General features: G+C 46.5%; 1 protein-coding gene across 1 annotated transcript in view; it reads left to right on the top strand.

Moving 5' to 3' along the window:
* LOC143289304 (dynein beta chain, ciliary-like) overlaps nt 1-15,000 on the top strand; it is a 123,692-nt gene that overhangs the window by 9,039 nt on the left and 99,653 nt on the right. The window contains exons 5-8 of the mRNA XM_076598337.1: nt 1-101; nt 5,182-5,415; nt 12,496-12,663; nt 14,159-14,275. The exon at nt 1-101 is cut by the window's left edge and continues 111 nt beyond it. Coding sequence (XP_076454452.1) covers nt 1-101; nt 5,182-5,415; nt 12,496-12,663; nt 14,159-14,275 — 620 coding nt within the window. The remainder of the gene's footprint in view (nt 102-5,181; nt 5,416-12,495; nt 12,664-14,158; nt 14,276-15,000) is intronic.

Here is a 15,000-nt window from a genome sequence, read left to right as displayed (position 1 = left end):
TCCACACCATTTGCCTGGTGTGGGCCAACTCCGACTACTACAACACTCCGTCCAAAATCATCGTCTTCTTGAAGGAGATCTGCAACCTCATCATCGAAATGGTAATATTGTGTGCGTGTAGTGTGTGTGTGTGTGTGTGTGTGTGTGTGTGTGTGTGTGTGTGTGTAATGTGTGTGTGCGCGCGCGCGTGCGTGTGTGTGTGTGTGTGTGTCTGTGTGTGTCTGTTCTTTAGTTTAGCGTCTTTTCACTGTAGTCAGGTCAGGTCATTAGATCTTCTACTGGTAACCTGTAATCCAGTACAACCTGTTCAGGGTCGGGGTGCCGGCGACTAAACCGGCACTCCCACCGCTCCCTTGCGGGACTGGTGAGGCGGGTGGCTAGACACCCTTATGGAATTAAAAACGAGATCCATAAAAGGGCGTCGGCTCAGGAGAGCCACCGACGGCCATCTAGCTCCACCGTGCTGTGTGCATGCCACACGCAGTTGGTCCTCGGGGTGTGTCTACCCATGCATGTGAAGTCTGGATCCGGCAGAATCTGCAGAAGAAACCTATCGGTTCAACGGAGAGGAAGGCGGTTACAGCAACGCACTGTGGAGTGCAGAGAGCAAGATGAGACACCGAAAGGATATCTTGGTCATCCACTGCATCCATGCTCATCCTCCAGTCGTCTCGACTTAGTCTTGCCACTGGAAATTGGTGAACCCGGACGAGAGAGTGAGGTCGACGTTGCGCAACTCCTCTTCACTTTAAACAAACTCATCGCGCAAGTCATCAGTCATCCTTAATGGCCTTTCATCCTTCATCCTTTCATCACCCCCAAGTCCTGTGGCGACAGGCGAGCGACGAAACGACAGGTGTGGGTACACTGGCAGTCGCAGCCACATACCTGCACGCAGGCGGCTCAGGCCATAGGGTCGTTCTTCATCGACAGGAGCAGCGATGGAGCTCGGCAGCCGTCTGAGCAGCCCTCTTTAGGAATGCACTGCTCACCTCCCTGGCATGAAGAAGGGGCTAGAAAAGGTGCCCTAAAAATTGCCTGCTCCATATCACCCTGGCCAGCATACTGCGGCTGGCGGGGACCCTACATCAGCGGTCGAAACAAAGAGAAAGAAAAAAAACACACACAAGGATCGTTCCTCTCACCATTGGTGCTTGGAACATAAGGACTCTCCTGGACAGAGATAACGCGGACAGACCCCAAAGGAAAACGGCACTAGTTGCATCCGAACTCGCCAGATACAACATCGACATCGCAGCCTTGAGTGAGACTCGGCTTGCAGGCGAAGGCGAGCTCAATGAACAGGGATCTGGTTACACCTTCTTCTGGAGTGGACGAGGAATCGAAAAGCGACGTGAGGCTGGCGTTGGTTTTGCAGTAAAAACAGCACTTGTCAGCAAGCTAGCTGGAATCTCAAATGGAGTCAACGATGGCTTATGACCATGAAACTCCCACTGGCATCTGGCCAGAAGCACCTCACCATTGTCAGTGCCTACGCCCCAACCATGACCAACCCGGATGAAGTGAAGGCGAAGTTCTACGAGGACCTTCACTCTGTCGTTGCTGCTATCCCGAAAGCAGACAAGCTCATCATTCTTGGGGACTTCAATGCTAGAGTTGGCTCTGACTACATCTCCTGGGATGGAGTGATTGGAAAGCACGGCGTGGGCCGCTGCAACCCAAATGGATTGCTTTTGCTTCAGACCTGTGCAGAGCACGAACTGCTGATAACCAACACAGTTTTCTGCTTCCCAACCCGTAACAGGACGTCATGGATGCACCCTCGCTCAAAGCATTGGCATCTCATCGATTACGTCATCGTCAGGAAAAGGGATAGGCAAGATGTACGTGTGACAAAGACCATGTGCGGCGCCGAGTGTTGGACAGACCATCGCCTTGTAGTCTCGAAGCTGAATATTCAAATCCAACCCAAGAGACGTCCCCTAGGCCAGAAGGCTCCAAAACGGCTCAACAGACCTTTGTGGAGCTGCTGGAAGATCGTCTGGAATCCGCCTCTCTGGACAACCAGAATGTGGAGTCTGACTGGAGTACCCTGCGCGAGCTGATCTATAGTACAGCTTCAGAGACCGTGGGACCCATGACCAGAAAGCACAAAGACTGGTTTGATGAAAAGTGTGATGAAATCAAGCAGCTTCTGGATGAGAAACGCCGTCTGCATCAAGCCTACTTGAGCAACCCAAAGTCCACATCAAAAAAGGATGCGTACAATGCCATCCGCAGGACTGTTCAGCAAAAGTTACGTCAGATGCAGGATAAGTGGCTGAGTGACAAAGCTGATGAGATCCAGGGATATGCTGACAGGCACGACATGAAGAGGTTCTATGATGCCTTAAAAGAAATCTACGGCCCCGCATCCTCAGGATCATCCCCCCTCCTCAGTGCAGATGGGAATACCTTGATCACCGAGAAGGAGAAAATTCTCGAACACTGGGCTAAGCACTTCAACAGTGTCCTAAATCGCCCTTCCTCCATAAATGATGAAGCCATAGACCGTCTCCCACAAGTCTCCATCAACGAAGCACTGGACGATCCGCCAACACTTCTTGAGACCCAGAAAGCAATCCGTCTGCTATCCAGTGGCAAAGCACCTGGCTCAGACTCCATACCAGCAGAGGTCTACAAGGATGGAGGCACTGTGCTGACTGAGAAGCTCCATCAGCTGTACTCACTCATGTGGAAAGAAGACACGATCCCCCAGGATTTCAAAGATGCATCTATCATTCACTTGTACAAGTGAAAGGGGAACCGACAAGCCTGTGATAACCATCGGGGCATTTCCTTGCTCTCCATCGCAGGCAAGATACTTGCCAGGATCCTACTAAACCGCCTCACAGCACACCTTGACCAAGGTCATTTGCCTGAGAGCCAGTGTGGATTCCGGAAAGAGCGCGGAACCACCGACATGGTGTTTGCTGCAAGGCAGCTGCAAGAGAAATGTCAGGAGCAAAATGCTGATCTGTTCTCCACCTATGTCGACCTCACTAAGGCCTTCGACACCGTGAGTAGAGAGGGACTGTGGAAAATCATGGCCAAGTACGGATGCCCTCGGAAATTTATTTCCTTGGTCAGCCAATTTCATGAAGGCATGCAGGCTCGAGTGAAACATCTGCTCCTTTTCCTGTCACAAAGGGTGTCAAGCAAGGCTGTGTCCTGGCGCCAACACTGTTCAGCCTCATGTTCTCTGCAATGCTTACTGATGCCTTCAGAGATGGCGATTTTGGAATCGGCCTAAAGTACCGAACTGATGGCAAGCTGTTTAACCTCAGAAGGCTTCAAGCAAAAACGAAGGTCATGACAGACATCATCAGAGACTTTTTGTTTGCTGATGATTGTGCCCTCAACGCTGGATCTGAAGCGTTGACAAGTTTGCCACTGCCAGCAGGAACTTCGGCCTTACCATCAGCACGAGGAAAACTGAAGCTCTCCATCAGCCAGCCCCAGGGAAACCCCACGTTGAGCCCAACATCACAGTCAACGGTCAGAGACTCAGTGCGGTGGAGCGGTTCACATACCTTGGCAGCACACTGTCACGAAATGCGACCATCGACGATGAAGTGAACGTCAGGATTGCAAGAGCAAGCGCAACCTTTGGCAGACTCTTTGCAAATGTCTGGAACAGAAGAGGTATTGGTCTTGAGACCAAGCTAAAGGTCTACAGAGCAGTAGTTCTCCCCACACTACTGTACGCCTGCGAAACTTGGACAGTGTACCAACGACATGCCAAGAAGCTGAACCACTTCCACACAACATGCCTCAGGAAGCTACTGAACATCAAGTGGCAAGACAGGACCCCAGACACGGAGGTGCTTGCAAAAGCCACCCTTCCCAGCATCTTCATTCAGAGCTTGTATAATAGCAATTAGCTCAGCTGTGAATATGGAAAGATGTTTTCCAATAAAGTAAGACTTTTCAACTTTAAAGGCAGGAATATAGAAAGCCGCACCAGCATTTTTGTCATCAAGAACAGATCCATCTGTAAATATATCGAGATGATTCTGATATTTTTCTGTTATGTGAATTCTGGCAGTACTTGTCGTGATATTGATGTTTTCTTCCTTTTTTGTTTCAGAAAAAGTGATATCAAAATCCGCTTTCAACATTTCCCAAAAAGGAATAGGAGAATGTGGTTTTGCAGCTAACTCTTTCATGTTAACATCAGATTCTTTTAACAGATTTGAAATGTAAGTTGCACTGTTTCTTGTGATGAAATGGCTTTAACTCTTTTAGGAAAATCAATGTCTGATCTTACTGTCAGTTCATCAGCAATGAAATTTTTTGTCATTGAAGTGTATCTCACAGCGAATTTTGCTGTTGCTAACTCACGATGTTCATTTAAGGGAAGAATTCCGGCTGTTTTGTATGTTTCCTGATTGGATGCATGAGAGGGCACTTCAAGGGCAATTTTGAGAGCCTTACAGTCTACACTTTGAATCTTTTTGTAATAGATATTTAGGTGCACTGAAAAATATTTCTTGTGCATAGGTTATCTTAGATCTTACAAGGGCCATGGCAAGATGAATCAATGTTTTTGTATCCATTCCCCAGGGTAAGCGGCTTACAATTTTCATAAAATTGATACTTTTCCTTGCCTTTGTTTAGATGTAATCAAAGTGAATGTTCCATGTCAGCTTTGAAGTAAGATAAACACCTAAAAACTTCACCACCTGTTTACAATCAATGACGTCACCAAGTAATTTAAAAATGGGTATGCTAGATGGGTTACCACCTGAATTAAACAACATCATACATGTTTTTTCAGTCGACAAAGCCAGACCATTTTCAAACATATAGTTACCAATGTTATCAAGATCAGACTGATACAAACGACGTATGTAATTCTGTGCTCTTTGTGGGGTTGACTTTTTTTAGATTGACACCTATCCACATACATATATCATCAGCATACTGTACTAAAACTACACGATTTGACATTGCCTTTGGTAGATCCTGAATAAGAATATTAAAGAGAATACTGAGCCCTGTGGAATTCCCATGTCAAGTTTATGTGGCAAAGAATAATGTGTTCCCACCCTTGCTTGAATAATTCTATTAGATAAAAAGCTTTTTAATCTCCACTGTGATCAAATCAAATTCTAGCCCAGATAGCCGGGGCAGCAATGGTTCTCTTCGGACACGACTGACTATCATACGATCCTGCAGGCCCGCAGCATGCTGGAGCCCACCGAGCTGCTGAAGGGGGATCCGGCAGATATGCTGCCCATGGTAAAGAAGGCCCTCAAGGTGCTCAACTCCTTCACCGATGCCTACTTCGAGCACGCGTTCAAGATGGACAGCTACTTTGATGACAACACTACGCCTCTCCACTGGGACTTCCCGCTGACTATGGTCTTCGAAAGATACAACAAGTTCGTCAACCTTCTGCAGACTGTGGAGGTGGGTGGGTTAGGTGAGGTGGTGGGAAGAGGCATGGTGTTGCTGGTGCGGATTTTTTTTTTTTTTTTTTTTTTCTACCCCATCATCTGCACCATTTAGATTTCCCAATACACGACCACACCCGGGTTCGTCTGTCACAGTTACATCGTCGGCAGTCCGCAGGGAACCATCGATGTTATGTCGCCAGGAGGCGGAGTATTTGTTTGCCTGTGGGTGATGCAGATTTCGGTTTCAGTTTTTTTTGGGTTTTTTGTTGTTGTTTTTTTCTTCTTTTTTTTTTAGTTCTTTTTTCAGTTTCAGTGCCACGGGGGTGTCCGTGTGCGGGCAGATCCATGTAACAACAACAACAACAACAACAACAACACACACACACACACACACACACACACACACACACACAAAACAACAAACTAGCAGATGCCTGACCTTCACATGAATCCAACGCACTGATCCTAGGTTTGTTGAAAACTTTAGCATAAGAGTTAATTAAGACAAAACAAAGAAAAAAGTAAAAGTATTGAAATATATTGGAGAGAGAGATGCGTAGTTTCTTTTTTTTTTTTTTTAAATTGGGGTAGTTATTGAAGACGTGTATATGTATCAGTCGAGGTCAGGTCAGGTCATTAGATCTGCTACTGGTAACCTGTAATCCAGTACAACCTGTTCAGGGTCGGGTTGCCGGCGACTAAACCGGCACTCCCACCGCTCCCTTCCGGGACTGGTGAGGCGGGTGGCTAGACACCCTTATGGAGATCCATAAAAGGGCGTTGGCTCAGGAGAGCCACCGACGGCCATCTAGCTCCACTGTGCTGTGTGCATGCCACACGCAGTTGGCCCCCGGGGTGTGTCTACCCATGCATGCGAAGTCTGGATCCGGCAGAATCTGCGGAAGAAACCTATCGGTTCAACGGAGAGGAAGGCGGTTACAGCAACGCACAGTGGAGTGCAGAGAGCAAGATGAGACACCGAAAGGATATCTTGGTCATCCACTGCATCCGTGCTCATCCTCCAGTCGTCTCGACTTAGTCTTGCCACTGGAAATTGGTGGACCCGGACGAGAGAGTGAGGTTGACGTTGCGCAACTCCTCTTCACTTTAAACAAACTCATCGCGCAAGTCATCAGTCATCCAAAATGACCTTTCATCCTTCATCATTTCATCACCCCCAAGTCCTGTGGCGACAGGCGAGCGACGAAACGACAGGTGTGGGTACACTGGCAGTCGCAGTCGCAGACCTGCACGCAGGCGGCTCAGGCCATAGGGTCGTTCTTCGTCGACAGGAGCAGCGATGGAGCTCGGCAGCCGTCTGAGCGTCTGAGCAGCCCTCTTTAGGAATGCACTGCTCACCTCCCTGGCATGAGGAAGGGGCTAGAAAAGGTGCCCTAAAAATTGCCTGCTCCATATCACCCTGGCCAGCATACCGCGGCTGGCGGGGACCCTACATCAGCGGTCGAAACAACAAGAAAGAAAAGAAAAAAGCAAGGATCGTTCCTCTCACCATTGGTGCTTGGAACATAAGGACTCTCCTGGACAGAGATAACGCGGACAGACCCCAAAGGAGAACGGCACTAGTTGCATCCGAACTCGCCAGATACAACATTGACATCGCAGCCTTGAGTGAGACTCGGCTTGCAGGTGAAGGCCAGCTCTGTGAACGGGGATCTGGTTACACCTTCTTCTGGAGTGGACGAGGAAGCGAAGAGCGACGTGAGGCTGGCGTTGGTTTTGCAGTAAAAACAGCACTTGTCAGCAAGCTAGCTGGAATCCCAAAGGGAGTCAACGATAGGCTTATGACCATGAAACTCCCACTGGCATCTGGCCAGAAGCACCTCACCATTGTCAGTGCCTACGCCCCAACCATGACCAACCCGGATGAAGTGAAGGCGAAGTTCTACGAGGACCTTCACTCTGTCATTGCTGCTATCCCTAAAGCAGACAAGCTCATCATTCTTGGGGACTTCAATGCTAGAGTTGGCTCTGACTACATCTCCTGGGATGGAGTGATTGGAAAGCACGGTGTGGGCCACTGCAACCCAAATGGATTGCTTTTGCTTCAGACCTGTGCAGAGCACGAACTGCTGATAACCAACACAGTTTTCTGCCTCCCTACCCGTAACAGGACGTCATGGATGCACCCTCGCTCAAAGCATTGGCATCTCATCGATTATGTCATCGTCAGGAAAAGGGATAGGCAAGATGTACGTGTAACAAAGACCATGTGTGGCGCCGAGTGTTGGACAGACCATCGCCTTGTAGTCTCGAAGCTGAATATTCGAATCCAGCCCAAGAGACGCCCCCAAGGCCAGAAGGCTCCAAAACGGCTCAACATCGCTAAGCTGAAAAACATCACCATCAAACAGTCCTTTGTGGAGCTGCTGGAAGATCGTCTGGAATCCGCCTCTCTGGACAACCAGAATGTGGAGTCTGACTGGAGGACCCTGCGTGAGCTGATCTATAGTACAGCTTCAGAGACCCTGGGACCCATGTCCAGAAAGCACAAAGACTGGTTTGATGAAAACTGTGATGAAATCAAGCAACTTCTGGATGAGAAACGCCGTCTGCATCAAGCCTACCTGAGCAACCCAAAGTCCACATCAAAAAAGGATGTGTACGATGCCATCCGCAGGACTGTTCAGCAAAAATTACGCCAGATGCAGGATAAGTGGCTGAGTGACAAAGCTGATGAGATCCAGGGATATGCTGACAGGCACGATATGAAGAGGTTCTATGATGCCTTAAAAGAAGTCTACGGCCCCACATCCTCAGGATCATCCCCCCTCCTCAGTGCAGATGGGAATACCTTGATCACCGAGAAGGAGAAAATTCTCGAACGCTGGGCTGAGCACTTCAACAGTGTCTTAAATCGCCCTTCCTCCATAAATGATGAAGCCATAGACCGTCTCCCACAAGTCCCCATCAACGAAGCACTGGACGATCCGCCAACACCTCTTGAGACCCAGAAAGCAATTCGTCTGCTATCCAGTGGCAAAGCACCTGGCTCAGACTCCATACCAGCAGAGGTCTACAAGGATGGAGGCACTGTGCTGACTGAGAAGCTCCATCAGCTGTACTCACTCATGTGGAAAGAAGAGACAATCCCCCAGGATTTCAAAGATGCATCTATCATTCACTTGTACAAGCGAAAGGGGAACCGGCAAGCCTGTGATAACCATCGGGGCATTTCCTTGCTCTCCATCGCAGGCAAGATACTTGCCAGGATCCTACTAAACCGCCTGACAGCACACCTTGACCAAGGTCATTTGCCTGAGAGCCAATGTGGATTCCGGAAAGAGCGCGGAACCACCGACATGGTGTTTGCTGCAAGGCAGCTGCAAGAGAAATGTCAGGAGCAAAATGCTGATCTGTTCTCCACCTATGTCGACCTCACTAAGGCCTTCGACACCGTGAGTAGAGAGGGACTGTGGAAGATCATGGCCAAGTACGGATGCCCTCGGAAATTTATTTCCTTGGTCAGCCAATTCCATGAAGGCATGCAGGCTCGAGTCCAGGACAAAGGCGAAACATCTGCTCCTTTTGCTGTCACAAATGGTGTCAAGCAAGGCTGCGTCCTGGCTCCAACGCTGTTCAGCCTCATGTTCTCTGCAATGCTTACTGATGCCTTCAGAGATGGCGATGTTGGAATTGGCCTAAAGTACCGAACAGATGGTAAGTTGTTTAACCTCAGAAGGCTTCAAGCAAAAACGAAGGTCATGACAGACATCATCAGAGACTTTTTGTTTGCTGATGATTGTGCCCTCAACGCTGGATCTGAAGCTGACATGCAACTCAGCGTTGACAAGTTTGCCACTGCCAGCAGGAACTTCGGCCTTACCATCAGCACGAGGAAAACTGAAGTTCTCCATCAGCCAGCCCCAGGGAAACCCTACGTTGAGCCGAACATCACAGTCAACGGTCAGAGACTCAGTGCGGTGGAGCGGTTCACATACCTTGGCAGCACACTGTCACGAAATGCGACCATCGACGATGAAGTGAACGTCAGGATTGCAAGAGCAAGCGCAACTTTTGGTAGACTCAGTGCAAATGTCTGGAACAGAAGAGGCATTAGTCTTGAGACCAAGCTAAAGGTCTACAGAGCAGTAGTTCTCCCCACACTACTGTACGCCTGCGAAACTTGGACAGTGTACCAACGACATGCCAAGAAGCTGAACCACTTCCACACAACATGCCTCAGGAAGCTACTGAACATCAAGTGGCAAGACAAGACCCCAGACACAGAGGTGCTCGCAAAAGCCACCCTTCCCAGCATCTTCACCATCCTGATGCAGTCCCAGCTTCGCTGGGCTGGACACGTGGCGCGCATGCCAGACCATCGGCTGCCCAAAAGGCTCTTCTATGGCGAGCTGCAACAAGGGAAGAGATCACACGGAGGTCAGAAGAAGCGCTTCAGAGATACTCTGAAAGTCTCTCTGAAAGCGTTTGATATCAACCCTGACTCCTGGGAGGAATCTGCAGTGGACCGTGACAAATGGCGTGCTGCTGTGCACAAAGGCGCCAAGTTGTGCGAGGCCAACAGGACTGCTGCAGCTGTTCAGAAGAGGCAGGCCAGAAAGTCACGGGCAAACAAGCTCCCTGACAATGGTATGCCTGTCTTTGTCTGCCCAAACTGTCAGCGAACATTTCGTGCGCAGATTGGACTATTCAGCCATCTGCGCATTCACAGATAGATTCATTTGCATCCTCCCCCCCACCCCACCACCACCCTTCCCCCATCCCCCAGCTGGATGACAACGATGGTCATCATCGATCTCGATGGACACACACCATGTATCAGTCCGCACGACTTGACACCTCCTTGAAACTTATACTCAACAAGCCAGGTCTCGGAAGAATACCGACCAAGAAAAGAAATTACTTGATATTTTGTCATGAGTTAAAAGTGTGTGTGTTCATGTGTGTGTGTGTGTGTGTGTGTGTGTGTCCATTGTAAACTTTTGACAATTTAGTTTTCTCCGGATATACTTTATCAGTCAGTATTGGGTCTGGATTAAGCATAAAGAAATCTAAATATTCTTTCCACTCATACCTGTTATAGGTTGTAAGTCTTCCGTGTCAAACTGTATTTCCGAAACGTATACAGTTCATTTCGGTATGCGCCCGGATCTGCAAAATTTCATTGGGTCCTTCCCGGTTCGTTAGTTTTGGGTTTAAAGACGGCATGACATTCTGATGACATTCCATTTCATGGCCGCTGTTGAAAGAAAAGAAAACGAAATTCTAGACAGAACACACTAAATGACACCAGCTACGCCATCTATGTGTTGGTGTTTTTTTGTTGTTTTTGTTGTTGTTGTTTTTGTTTTTGTTTGTTTTTGTTTTTTTTTGGTTTTTTGTTTGTTTTTGTTTTTTGGAGGGGGGGGGGGGGTGAGGGGGGTTGGGTGTGTTTTCTTTTGTTTTTAATCATTTTATATATTTATTTTATTTTTCTGTGCGAATATTTGAAACAAGGAGCTCGAATTCACTGGGAGTAGAATGAATACACTTACAATTTAATTCGATGTCAGCCATCATGCCTGAAAAGTCCGTCTGCATACGTTAGCCATATCTGATTTTGTTTTGAATTAGGATCTGAGCGGTGAAGTCCTGGGCAAGACGGTAATATGTTAAACGTTCAACAGAGACGATGGTATTCCAATGAGTGGTTTGGATATTAGTGAAATGCCGATCAGATGTGGCTAACACTATGTGACATGAAACGCAGCACGTTTCACCCGATCTGCACGTATTCTGACGGTGAGCATAAAGATGTTACTTGGATCAACTTACACAGTTTTGTAGATCGTCTAATTGCAGTAATTCAAATGTTATAACTCTAAAATGAGATATTACCGAAAAATCGGTTTTTGAATGGTTCTTACGAGCTATCGAAGCTGGTGTAATGCCCCAGAATGACTCCACCTCTAAGTTCACTCCATGGAGTCGTTTTGGAATAGGTCTGACAGCATGGAGTTTTTGCCTGCGACAACTCTAACACTGGTCCTGAAATGACGTTCCCTCAGATTAAAAAAAAAAAGTAAAATCAATCAGAAAGCATAATTTATATATTGCTGGGGAAAACGACAGGGTGGGGATGATTTTGGGCAGCTCCAAACGCACTTCAGTCTTTGTCTCGAAAGCATTCCACAGTGAGTTAGTCTGGGCTTGTATTTTTTAGACTCGAGCCGTCGTTCTGGGTCACTACCTGATTACTGCGCACACACAAAAAAACACTCCATGGGGAGTCCTTTTTTGGACATTATAGCTGGCCCTGAAATAACTAGTTTGGAGTCTGTTAGGGACATGTGGTGGTCTCGTGACTGGTTATGAATACAGCATAATCCCTAGATGAATTCAATTAAGAGTTTAAGGTCAAGCTCATAACATGGCAAATGACATTGAAAGGAAGCATTTCTGCGTGCAAGAGACAGGTCAACACAATCTTCAACGAACTCAGTACATTGATTGGTCGCGGTGAAAACAAAACCAGTGAAAAGAAACAAGGTCAGAGGTCAAAGATCAAGGTCACAACATTACCTTTTGAGAAAATGTAAAACCATGATAGAACATTTGTTTTGGAGAGAACATCAGTGATTTGTAAATTTAGAAGTAAAAAATCAAGGTCACATGAGTGTGCATTTTTACCCGATCATATCTTTTGGATTGAATTTTTTTTTCATGATTCCTTTGCTGGATTAAGTACATATTACAAGTGAGTCTTGGAAGCCTTGCCTCTCGTTTTTTTTATTTTATTTTATTTATTTTTTTTTTTTAAATCTGGGAATGATAAATTAGGTGGAAGGACTGTTTAAGGTAATGTGTCATGAAGTCTTTTTTTTTCTTTTTCTTTTCTTTTTTTGTCTTCTTTCTTCTTCTTCTTTTTTTGTTTTTAGTTTGTTTTTGTTTTCGAATATGTGACAAGGTTTTGTGTTTAATCAGGGCGGTTGATTCTTTTTATTTAATTGGTGGGCAGTCCTGATTTTAAAAAAAAAATAATTTTTTGATATGGCCGTGCCGTGCGTGGTCGGCTGGACTATAAAAAACAGTGTCAAAACGATGTGAAATATTGGGTCCTTGCGTTTTTCAGGAGCTGATGATCACCAACTTGGAGTTCCAGAAGCTGGAGAAGGTGGAGCTGGGAGGGATGAACGGCAAGACCTTGTCTGCCCTGGTTGTCGACATCTTTAACGACTTCAACGAGCACTACAAAGTCTTCAGCGAAGGCAGTTTTGACTGTTTAGATACTAAAGGTCAAGTAAGTACCCAGTCAATGTTTTATAACGTTTATTCATTAAAAAAATGTTTAATTATTATTTTGGAAATAAGTTTTGTTCTCAAATTTGACTGTTTAGATTATCAAGTCTACCGCAAGTACCCAGTAACGTCTTGCAGCTTTGTATGCTTTTGATGTTTTATCTCTTTTTTTTTCTCTTGATTTTTGTACCGCATGGCTTTGCAAACATGGTACACACACACACACACACACACACACACACACACACACACACACACACACAAAACCAAAAAAACCCAAAAAACCCGGTGAAATGTGATCTGCCACTAGCTATCATAATAGTGTGTTTTGATTCTGTTTATACGATTTGTAAGCGTTGTTTCTTTTTCAGTTTAGACTAAACGATAGTTTGCGAATCCTTCTTCACAAATGTTCACTGCTTCTGGCTTTCTTTGTTTTTTCCTTACTTGGCTTGTAAACCAGCACAAGCACCACATTGTCAAGTTCAACGAAGAAAACGACTGAGCAGCTTTCTCTTTAAGATCAAACACAGTCCAAGAAAATAAAAAGTAATGTGTACGTTTGACATTTGAAAAATAGATTTCCGTTAAAAAAAAAAAAAGAATTATCGCGCGTGCACACACACACACACACACACACACACACACACACACACACACACACACACACACGCACGCACGCACCACGTCTAATGTCACTCAAAGTAAAAAGACGTTTGATCAAAGGACGAATGAATGCATGCATGCACAGACACACACACTTATATATTTGGATATAATCGTTAGTTGTTATATTCTAATATGCCCTATTTACGGACTGCGCCGTTCTAATCCTTTTTTCCTCTTTATATCCTATTTCATACGCACGCGCACGCGCGTGCACGCACACACACACGCACAAACACACACACACACACACACACACACACTACATGGTTAATGCCACTTAGTGTAAAAAGACGTTTTATTACAGAACGAAAGAATGAACGCGCGCGCGCACACACGCACAGACACACACACACATGCGCTCACACACACACATGCGCGCGCGCGCACACACACACACACACAAACACACACACACACACGCACGCACGCACAAACTTACGCACGCACGCACAGACACACACACACTTATATTTGGACCTTTAACGCTGAGTGGTTAACTAAACATTTACATCGCGTGGTTCTGCACAGTGTTCCTCGGTTTCCAAACTATAAAATGAAACTGGCTAACTATGATGAAGTTAATGAGACAATCGATGCTACTTTTACTATGTAAGTGTGTGACTGCATGCATCCAAAAGTGCGCACCCATTTGCATGTATGTGCGTTCATGCGCTCGCGCGTGTGTGTATGTATGTCTGTGTATGTGTGTGTGTGTCTGTGTCTGTTGTGTTGTGTTGTGTGTGTGTGTGTGTATGTCTGCGTGTCTGTGTGTATGTGTCTGTGTCTGGTGTGTGTGTGTGTGTGTGTGTGTGTGTGACATGACACAGACATTCACGAAGCATTTCAAAGACTTCCAAGAGGTTCTCAACGACCTGGACAGACGCATGTCCACGATCATTCTGCTTGGTTTTGATGACTGCGTGGCGCTGGAATCCATCTTCAAGGTACGACGTCTTGCATTCTTCATTCCGGTGACTGCCTTGTGTTTCAGTGCAGTGTTCATATGACGTGTCTATGTAGGTAGAAGATAGCGCCGTGTCAGAACCGGTCACGTGTTGGACTTCTGATCCAGTGTTCACCAGTGATTGGGGATCGAAAGGGTTCGAAGCCCCGGTTCGGCATTGTATTTTGTCCTTTGGGAAGGACACTTTACACCGATTTTCCTGACTCCACCCACGTGTGAATGAGTTCAAACGGCTGAAGGAGAGGATTTGGCCCTGCCTTCCTATTTTGGGCTATAGTCGCGGTGGATATAATGAAATCACTGTCGCGACGGCCGTAAAATGGGCTTTTAAGCTTTTTTTTTTTCTTTTTTTTTTTTTTTTTTTAATGCATGATAACATACCATGGTAGAGATCTTTTTATTGGCCATAAAATGTCTCACGAATCTCGCAGCGTTCTTTGTACTGAGTATCTGCACTGTGCACCCATAAAACAAAACAAACACACACCTTGCTACACCACACCTCGCCACTATACCATTGCCATACTACAGCTTCACGGAACCTAATAACGCACATCACGCCACCGTATTGGAACCCGCAACCTCTGGCACACACCCACAACCACCAGGACTAACCAACATGGAGTGTTGGCCAAGAGGTAACGCGTCCGCATAGGAAGCGAGAGAATCTGGGCGCACTGGCTCGAATCACACAGGCAGTCGCCA

This window comes from Babylonia areolata, chromosome 1, assembly GCF_041734735.1.
Source record: "Babylonia areolata isolate BAREFJ2019XMU chromosome 1, ASM4173473v1, whole genome shotgun sequence".
In the NCBI taxonomy this organism is placed as follows: domain Eukaryota; kingdom Metazoa; phylum Mollusca; class Gastropoda; order Neogastropoda; family Buccinidae; genus Babylonia; species Babylonia areolata.
This window is presented reverse-complemented; position numbering and strand designations above follow the sequence as displayed.